Consider the following 10,804-nt stretch of genomic DNA (forward strand, 5'->3'; position numbering starts at 1 on the left):
TTACAAGCATGTGCCACCACACCTGGCTCATGAGTTAGATTTTTTATGAATCCTATTTCCTTCAGATAGCAATAAAAAGAAAGAAAAACCCTTTAAGCATTTAATACTATTAATCAAATGTAGCAAAATCTACCCTGAAAAACTCATTAGAAATGATCTATAAGAGTTACCTGATTTAGAGAAGCATTGCTTGTATCTGATGACTTATTTATATCCTTCATACAAATAATTTCATTTTCATTTAGACTGCAGAAGTGCAGTGAATTCAGAAGATCTGGAAGTTCCAAAGAAACTGCAGCTAAATCCTAATTTTAAATAATAACAATAAATTAACACTATAGATTAACACTTTCGTTAATGTTCCTACAATGTGGTCCCTATACAAAATTCATAAAGCCTACTAGTCAATAAATTTTCTGCTTCATTAATAGTTCACATATATAGCTTATTATCCACAATTAAAACTAAAAAAATATATTAAAAATTATTTAATATGGCTATTCCAAACAACTTTCAAATGTACTGCTATCAAACTATATGATAAATTTTGACACAGTACCTCACACATCCATGGCAAGCATTTAATAGTTTTTAGCAAATTTCAACTTAAAAGTCTTCAGACTTAACTCGAGAATTTTTATATGGGATTCTTGGCTATCAAATGTACTTCCTCAGAAGTTAAGTTTAACTTCATAAAATACAGGTCCATTATTCTGCCTTTTCTCCTGAAGGTACTATACTAGCTTTTATTTTTTGTTTTCCCTTCTTAAATTTTATCCAGCTAAAGAATTATCAAAGTACAACCTTTAGAAAGTACTTTGTTTTGTAAACATGGATTTATCAGTATCTCTTTTTTTTTTCAGAGACATAGAAGTTTATTTAGGAAAATAGAAAATACACATTCAAGGCAGAAATGGCTATATAATAGTCCATAATTTGGAACTTATTTTGTGTCCATATCTCTGAAATAAGAGTATCAGAACAATACTTTGAATTTGTCTTTCCAGCCATATGGATGTCCTCTCTGTTTTGTCCAAACTATTTACCTGGAGCTAAAGCAATCAAGGCATACAATAGAGTTTTCATCTGTAATCACCTGATCTGCAGTATTCAGAAATAACTGAAAAATGTTATTTCTTCCTCTATTAGGAGATGCTTTGCCATCAGAAAAAGAAATGTGGCAATATTAACTTTGCAAGCAGCAGCATGAAGGAAAAAAAACATTTAAAAAAGCTTCAGCCACGCTTTATGTAGCTGTGACACTTTCCTTTGTTGTTCTTCTAATTCAAATATCACCCCCTTTATAAATGCCTAAAACAAAATTTTTTCATTGGCTAATTGTGACTTCTTATAAATTTTATCTTTTATATTTAACTCTATCTAAATTAAAAAATGTAAAAACTTTTACTGAAATCAAATTATGAAAATCACCAAAATAAAGTGTCATAAGCTACACAATGGAGAATGCAAAAACGATCAGCCTATGGTCTATAGCCTTCTCAGATAAATGACTTAGAGGGTCGAGCTTAAATCTGCTTTCTGTAACAAAAATTTTCAGTAAAAATGCTAAAAGTAAAAATGTTAAAAGAATACTCAAAAGATGACCTCAATATGTTATCTTTTAGCTGTGTATAAGTGGAGGCAAGAGAGGGCAGGGTACTGGTGATGAAGCCCAGGAGCATTCTACCTCTAAGCTATACAACCAGCCCTATTTTATTTTTATTTTATTTATTTATTTATTTATTTATTTATTTATTTATTTATTTATTTATTTATTTTGGTGGTACTAGGGGTGGAACTCAGAGGCTTTCTACCTCCGGGCTATACTCCCAGACCTTTTTTATATTTTATTTGTAAACAGGGTCTCGCTAAGTTGCTAAAAGCCTCACTAAGTAGCTAAGGCTGGCTTCAAACCTGTGCGATCCTCCTGTCTCAGCCTCCCAAGCGCGGGGATTACAAGCGTGCGCCACCACGCCTGGCTTTATTTTTATTTTAAAAGAGTCTCCTCAGCCGGATGTGGTGGCACACACTTGTAATCCCCGCGCTTGGGAGGCTGAGACAGGAGGATCACATAGATTCGAAGCCAGCCTCAGCTACTTAGTTAGTGAAGCTCTCAGCAACTTAGTGAGACCCTGTTTCCAAATAAAATATAAAATAGGTCTGGGAGTATAGCCTGGAGGTAGAAAGCCCCTGGGTTCCGCCCCCAGTATCAACAACAACAACAACAACAACAACAACAACAACAAAGAGTCTCCTCCAGGTTAATGAGTCTCACTACTTGCTGAGGCTGTCCTGGAGCCCATGATCCTCCTGTGTCAGCCTCCCAAGTACCGGGATTACAGATGTGAGCCAACATGCCCAGTTTGTGGTTTTTTTTTTTTTTTTTTTTTTTTAAACAGGTTCTCACTAAGCTGTGTAGGGCCTAAGTTGCTGAAGCTGGCTGAGAAAGTTGCTGAAGCAGGCTGAGAACCTGCAACCCTTCTGTCTCAGTCTCCCAAGTACTAAGATTACAAATGTGTATCACCAAGTCTGGCTGTCTTTTAGCTTTAAAAAGAAAATATACCAGAATAATTTAGTGTAAATCTTGGACATTAAGGTAAATTTTCATGGTCTCAACATTTGTTCAAAACAATCTCTTGTAATCCTTGCCAATTCAATACATTGACCATACCTGTATATGAGCAGCATCTGTTTCTTCATTAAAACCCAAAAATGTAACCTGAATAAAAAAATGAATAAAGCTCCATTAATTTGAATTTTTAAGTCTTATCTCAGATTGATGCCACAGTAAGACATTAAAATGCTGACTCCCTTGGACAGAATGATTTTTTCAAAGATAATTCAAAAGATTTTTCACCAAAGATTTGGTTCCACACTGAAGTTCTTGAACCCCATCCCTCTCCACCACCAAATTCAGTCAGATGTATCCCCAAAACCTGTTTCAAATATAATCACTTCTCTCCATTCCTCCTGCCCCTCCTTCTCATCTGCATTATTACAATTCTCTCCCACTTGACCCCACTATCATGCCACGCTGTTGGAACTCTCACTTTTCTCAGGGGAAAATTCTAACTGGGGTTAGCTGATCCCACGGGCCTTCCTTCACTTTCATTCAAACACATACTCCCCCCATTTCTTTTTTTCTTTTTCTTTTTTTTTTTTTTTTTTTTTGGAGGTTTGGGGGTGGAACCCAGAGGCACCTGACCTCCAAGCTACATCCCCTGCCCTATTTTTTTATTCTTTATTTTGTAACAGGATCTCACTAAGTTGTGGAGGGCCTAAGTAGTTGAGGCTGTCCACAAACTGCGATCTTCCGGTCTCAACCTCCCAAATGCTGGGATTACAAGCGTGCATCACCATGCCCAGCCACATGGCCCCCCTTTCTAAGTCTAGAATATACTTTGTACATTCTTGCCTAAAATTCTCCAAGTTGTGCCCTTTGACTTGGATCCCTCCTCCCTAGACACACACATACCTGGCTCCTGCTCATTCTTCAAGTTTCAACTCAAATGTTCCCTCCTGAGAGACCCTTCCCTTAGGTAGACTCCCGTGGCTATTACTTCTCTTCTATCTGTGATACTATCATTTATTTGCTTCAAGACCCTTATATAGTGATTACTGTGCAGAAGTTTACAAAAATTAAATTTCTAAGGAGCTGGGCATGGTGCTGCATATTGTAATCCCAGTACTTGGTAGGCTGAGACTGTAAGACTGCAGGTTTGTGGCCAGCCTCAGTTAGTGAGACCCTCTTTCAAATACAGAATAAAAAATAGCTCAAAGCCCAGCATGATGGTGCACACCTGTAATCCCCGCGCTTGGGAGGCTGAAATAGGAGGATCACACAGGTACAAAGTCAGCCTCAGCTACTTAGTGAGGCTCTCAGCAACTTAGTGAGACCATTTCCAAATAAAGTATAAAATAGGTCTGAGAGTATAACCCAGAGGTAGAAAGCCCCTGGGTTCCACCCCCAGTAACACACACACACACACACAGCTTGGCGGTATGCTCGTGGGCTCCATCCCCAGGACCGCAAAAAACAATCAATCAATCAATCAATCACTCTTTTCTATGGAACATCTAACACTGTGAAGAAATGTCACATTATGTAAAAATAACAAGTTACAGAAAAACAATATATAGTATGCACTTAATTTCAACACTTGCAAAAACACATGCATAAAAAATAATACCGGAAGGCAATATACCAAAGTTTTATTAATTCTAGTTGATGGAAAGATAAGTAAATAAGTGATCTGATTTTCTTCTTTTTTTTTTTTTTTTTGGTACTGAGGATTAAACTCATGGGCATTCTACCTCCAAGCCACACCCCCAGCCCTATGTTGTATTCTTTATTTTGAAACAGGGCCTCACTAAGCAGCTAAGGCTGGCTGCAAACCTGTGACCCTCCAGCCTCCCAAGTGCTCATCACTTACTCTTTTTTTTTTTTTTTTTTTTTTTTGCGGGTCTGGGAATGGAACCCAGAGCATTTGACCTCCGAGCCACATCCCCTGCCCTATTTTTATTCTTTAAATTCCTAAATTGCAGAGGGCCTCACTAAGTAGCTGAGGCTGTCTGCAAACCGGCGTCCTCCAGTTTCAGCCTCCCGCATGCTGGGATTACAAGCGTGCGCCACTACACAAGGCTCATCACTTCCTTTTTTATACTTTCAGTATTTCTCATTTTTTCTATAAGAAATATGGTTTATAACCTGAAGATGTGCTATTTTTTAAATTTATATTCTATGTCATTGTCATAATACTAAGATTTTTTTTTCCATCTGAAGACAGAACAGCAAATACTGTAGTTAAAAATATACACTTAAACTGAGCGTGGTGGCGCACACTTGTAATCCCAGCGCTTGGGAGGCCGAGACAGGAGGATTGCACAGGTTCGAAGCCAGCCTCATCTACTTAGTGAGGCTCTGGGCAACTTAGTGAGACTCTTTCCAAAAAAGTATTTAAAAAAAAATAGGTCTGGGAGTATAGCCAGGAGGTAGAAAAGCCCCTGGGTTCCACTCCACTACCACCAAAAATAAAAAAAAAAATAATAATAATAATAATAATAATAATTAAATACATACTTAAATGATAGAAATATAAATTCTCAAGATTTAAGGTAAAATAGCACAGCTGACATATGAATCAAGGACTGAAGGTATATATCAGTAGTAGAACATGAGGCCCTGGATGAAATCCCTACAATTGCGAATAAACGTCTATGAGTATATAGATAAATCAACAACACTGAATACATTTTTTATCTCTTTCTGACGATTCAAAAACAAGTCAGAATCTTGATTTACCCTTGAATCTTTATTTTGATTAATTATGGTTATTACTTAAGAGAAGTGCTAATTAAACTTCCAGGCTTCTACATCAGAGGTACTCAATAACAGATAATCAAATAACATTTTTTTCCCTTTCTCCCAACAAATACTTTGATATAAGCAAATCCTAAAGTGGGACATAAATTCCTTCTATTCTTTCAAGTTTCCTTAACTGAGCACAAAAAAGAAATTTGGCAGACATGGGATGTTGAAGATGCCAGGATAATTGTCTGTTTCCCATTGATCAAAGAAGTTCTCACCAAGGAATGTCAGCCTGGAAAGGCATGTAAACAGCTGGATAGATACAAGTTTCAAAACTGAGGACAGAGACTAAGGAGACTTGTCACATTTGGCAACAACTGTGTAGATTAACAGTAAGTCATCTTTACTAAAATGAAAGGAGCAGCAAAGAAAATATGAGCCACTAAAAGGAAGCTGCTACAAAAGAGGTACAGGTAGCAGAACACTACAAGCCTAAAAGCCATGCCTCTCTTCCTAGGAAATTATTGCAAGTGGAAATTTCTCAAGAAATATGAAAGAAAATCACACCCCAGTATGAGAAGGATTAAAGTTTGTATTATAACCCTAATTTCAAAGAAAATTAGTTTTTGTTTACTTGTTTGTTTTGTGTGTGGCAAGGGGGATTGAACTCAGGAGCATTCTACCTCCGAGCTACACCCCCCAGCCCTATTTCTTTATTCTTTGTGACACAGGATCTCACTAAATCGTAGAGGGCCTCATTAAGCAGCTGAAGCTGGCTGTGCACCTGTGATTCTCCTGTCTTGGCCTCTCAAGTACTGGGATTGCAAGTGTGCACCTGCACGCAAAAGTTGTTTTAATTTAGGCTGGGTGTGGTGGTGCACGCTTGTAATCCCAGCATTTGGGAGGCTAAGACCGGAGGATCTCGGTTCACAGGCAGCCTCAGCTACTTAGTGAGGCCCTTTGCAACTCAGTGAGTCTCTGTTTCAAAATAAAGAATAAAAATAAGGGCTGAGGGTATAGCTCGGAGGTAGAATGCCCCTGGGTTCCATTCCCAGTACCACCAAAAAAAAAAAAAAAATTGTGTATCATAGCTCTTATTTGGCAATATGGTATGATAATGGACTATGGATATAGTATAAAATAAAATTTTACTCCCTTTTATGGTAATAAATTCAAACAAAGATTTAATATATTAGATATAACAAATAATTTGTAAAGTTGTATATTTTATTCTTAATAAAGCAAATATCTTAATATCAAAGATAAATTTATCACTACCTTTTCATTTTGAATCAATGCATTGAAACAGTCAAGAAAACTAACAATAACTCAAAACTGAATATATGAAATAAGCATATTTTTATGTTTCAGAGGAGAAAAGTTCAGTACAAGTACCAATTATTGAATATACTAGGAATCATAAAATACAGTGCTATATGTCCAATGAGTTGTCAATAATCTCTATGTACTGAATTAAATGTGCTTATTATAATCTATTAAGATGGTCAGGTATGGTGGCACATGCTTGTAATCCCAGTACTTGGGAGGCTAAGACAGAAGGATCACACGTTCAAGGACTGTTTCAGCAACACAGTGAGGCAGTCACCAACCTAGTGAGACCCTGTTTCAAAATTTAAAAAAAAAAAAAATAGGAATATAGGTGTAGCTCAGAGGTAGGTTGCCACTAGGTTCAATTCCCAGTACCACTAAATAACTAACTAAATAAGTATAATAATATCACTAATAATAATACAGTAAGACAATTATATTAGCCAGTATTTAAAACAGGTACTATAATACATTTAATAATATGTAGAAATTTTAAAAACAAGTCATGCAGTCCTACAAAGATGCACGAAAACATACTGAGCTTTATTAGGAAATGGTTTAGAAAGTAATATGTCAAACCTCAGATAAATTGGGATGTTCATCCTGCTTTAAGCATTCATCTCCTGATATACTACATAGCTCCTTCTCACTCTGTAATAGAGACTTCACAGACTGGAACACATCTTCACTGAAGCTCTAGGGGGAAAAAAACATTCTTAATATTCAATTCTAAGGCAAAGGAAGAGAGTTTGCAGATATTTTAGTTTTAGAGGGAAAGTCACTCATTCTCCAATTAACATTCATTTAACATATTTCTGATATTGTTTACAGAACTCAATTCAACAAACAAGAAAAATTCCATTTGGGTGAAAAAGCCAAAACACATAAATACATGAAATCCTAGGCATTCAACTGACTGGAAGACCATGCAGTCCCCATGCCCCAGGTTAACTTATTCTTCCCTTATGGTAAAAATAGCAGTCTTCATATCTGATTTCTGAGCCATGAGCAGAATAAAGGCAACAATTTATATAATGAGTGAAAGAAGTGGGAGCTACAGTAAAACATACTAAGAACAGTGACTATTCCCTTAGCAGATAATTTAGACATAAAATAATAAGGGTTAGGCGCTTGGGAGGCGGAGAATCGCACTGGTTCAAAGTCAGCCGTGCTGGCTTAAGAGACCCTGTTTCCAAATAAAAATATAAAAATAGGTCTAGAAGTTTAGCCGGGAGGTAGAAGGGCTTCCAGGAATCCCAGTACCACCACCAAAAAAAAAGGGGGGGTTAGTAACTTAAAGGTTTTTTCAGGCATGTAATAGGTAGCTGCATGATGAAAAATGAGGGACAGGAGTCCAGATTTGGAGAGAGGAGTTGTCATACATGCAAAGGGAGGGACAATTTACATAAAGTAATGAGTACTATGGCTGGTTATAAAGAAACCATTAGCTTCTTTCTACTTTATGCCCCTTCTGATTTGTTGATCTTCTCGTCTATCAGAAACTTCCTTATCCCTTAGTCTTCCCCTATAAAAATACTACCCATCCCAAGACATGAAGACTTTTCCATCCCTTAGTCATAATAAAATACTCTCAAAGTTCCTGCCACATTGTTTTTATACTTAACCTAATTACGACAGATTATAATTATTATACTCATATATATATATTTGTGGGAGTTTTTCCCTTTGGTTTCTGATCCTAAGCTGAGAAAATATGAAGTGACTCTGGAATACCTGTTTTACTGCAAGGAAGTACTCAAGATACTTAACTGGGTCATTTGAAAAGAACACAGAAAGCAGCTTGAAGGAATTCCTACTGGCCAAATTTGGGATAACTGGAACATCAGAAAATAAAAATGGTAATGAATTATAACTACTGAATTTAATCACAGGGTACTCTTCTTTACCTATGAAAGTTGACTGACAAATATGGAAGTAATAACCAAATTGGAAAATACCATTTATAACTTCTAATGTAATTATCGATTTAGGAAAGACTCATCAATGTATCCTAAATTTACTAGATTAAAAGCTTAATGGGGAACAGGATACTCAATATTATCTCAAACTCTGAGCCTCTGGGTTACTTATTAATTGTATAATAACAAAGGTACCACCGGGTCAAGCCCAGCATCAGTGATAGGCTTCTCCTGATCTAGAGTAGAATGAACTACAGCACTACCTCTGAGGTGCTCCTGCTGAACCTAACTACAGGGAAAATTGGATGAACCCATTATATGGGGATGTTTAACAGACAACTGGCACAGACTCTTCCAAAGATCTGATGCCATGAGTAAAGAATCTAGACCACTGAGAGGGTCTAAAGTAGGGGAGATCCAAAAGATAAAATATCTAAATACAGTCTGTAAACTTTAATCAGATCCTAGATAAGAAGCAAAGGAAAAGTTAAAAGGACAGTTGAGAAAACTGGGGAAATCTATGTATGGACAATATGTTAGATGATGTTTAATTGATGAATTAATGATTTTCTTAGGAGTGGTAATGATTCTGATATTTAAAATCCAGGGTTAATCTGATATAACTGCAAAAGTTAAGTAAGTATATGTGTGTATATCCAGAGAGAAAGAATGGGCACAGCAAAATGTTAACAAAGGGCAAATCTTAGTAAAAAATATGAGGTGTTCATTGTACCAATTCCTATGTAGTCTGAAAATATTCAATATTTACACAATTATTTTCATTAATAAATAGAGGTTTCATACTAATTATGAGCAAAAAATCAAAAGAGGAAAAATATGAACTATGAACTGAAACTATCAATATAAACTCATGACACTGTAGGAACAAAGGACATTCCTAGGACAGTCCTAATATCCAGACATTACTTTTCAAAGGTTCTTTGAAAAAAATAGTCAACTCTAGGTCTGAGAAAGAGAAAGTAGGTAAGATTATATCCTTCTGTATTAAAGGATATGATTAGAAAGTATAATCTTTGAACACAGGCACCAGAATGAAAGGGCTCCCAGGTAACAATTTTGGGACAATTTGAGCAACTTCAAATAAATAAATCAATGAAGCTCTGGAGATAAATAAAAGATTATAAAATACAGAAGTATAAAAATCCTTGAGTCCAGAGAAATACAAATAAATCAATGAATGAATAAGGGGAAATAAACTCACTTGCCACCACTGGTGGTGACTATTACACCAAGTCCACAAACTAAACAATGGTATTTACCCTTTCCTTATCCACCTTAGACAAAATCATCTTCTCTATGAGTGCTATCATAAGAAAGAAGAGAGCTACCCTAACAGAGAAGAAAAGCAAGAAAAACACTGTACTGAGCATCAAAGATGTTCGTAACAGGTAAGAACTAGGCAACAGTGTCATACAATGCAGAAGTAGTCTAGGAAAAGGGCTGACAAAACTGCTAACCATCTTCCAGTCTCCATTCTGGATTAAGAATCATATTTCATTTGGTCACTAGTAATAACCCAACATCTAGCAGAGTCCAACATATAATAAGCATTCAAATTTATATTTGTACAATAAATGAATGGCAATATTTCTCATATACAACATTAGGGTAAAGCTAAAGGAATATAAGAAGAGTCATACCTGATAGTCTATATTCCTAAAAAACAGTTGGAAAACTGTTTCAGAAAAATGAACTGGAGGCATTGCGGTTTAGAAAATAAAGATTCCGGAAAATAAAGCCATTGTGATTGTAACTTTAAATCACTATTTTCACATATGCCAATAGTTTGTAGTATTTTAATGTTAATAATTTAAATAGTAAATCTAAAAACCAAATATTATAGCTGTAGGATTTTTTTTAATGACAAACATTTCTTAAAATTTTCACAGAAAGAAACCTAATAGAGTTAACTTACTTTTCTGCCAGATGCTCTAGTCTTCAGGTAACTGTTTCTGAAAGGCTGGAAATTCGCCATAACTGTATTATTATTATATGTAATCACTGAAGAGTAAGTCCACAAACCACCTAAAGAAATATATTAAAAGAGAACGTATTGATCCTAGTAATTCAGGCAAGCATTGTATACTAAAATAATTTCTTTAAACTCATTTGAAGAAAACTAAGAGCAAAAATAAAAATATTGTACCCTAAAAATTTACTTGGCAATCCAAAAAATACATTTTAAATATAAGTGAATACTGATACTCCAAAGAAAAATGATTATAAA

At 35.7% G+C, this 10,804-nt stretch overlaps 1 protein-coding gene across 2 annotated transcripts in view; it reads right to left on the reverse strand.

Moving 5' to 3' along the window:
* Positions 1-10,552, reverse strand: part of AKAP11 (A-kinase anchoring protein 11) — a gene marked incomplete at both ends in the record, with an annotated part of 33,559 nt that extends 23,007 nt beyond the window's left edge. The window contains 4 exons of one of the 2 annotated variants that reach the window (XM_080690118.1): positions 171-305; positions 2,672-2,719; positions 7,217-7,333; positions 10,502-10,552. In XM_080690118.1, coding sequence (XP_080546244.1) covers positions 171-305; positions 2,672-2,719; positions 7,217-7,333; positions 10,502-10,552 — 351 coding nt within the window. Of the gene's footprint in view, positions 1-170; positions 306-2,671; positions 2,720-7,216; positions 7,334-10,492 lie in introns of both variants that reach the window. The other variant, XM_080690117.1, reaches the window with a different exon arrangement.
* Positions 10,553-10,804: the final 252 nt, after the last annotated feature.

The sequence above is a fragment of the Muscardinus avellanarius genome (assembly GCF_963383645.1).
Source record: "Muscardinus avellanarius genome assembly, chromosome: 2".
NCBI lineage: Eukaryota > Metazoa > Chordata > Mammalia > Rodentia > Gliridae > Muscardinus > Muscardinus avellanarius.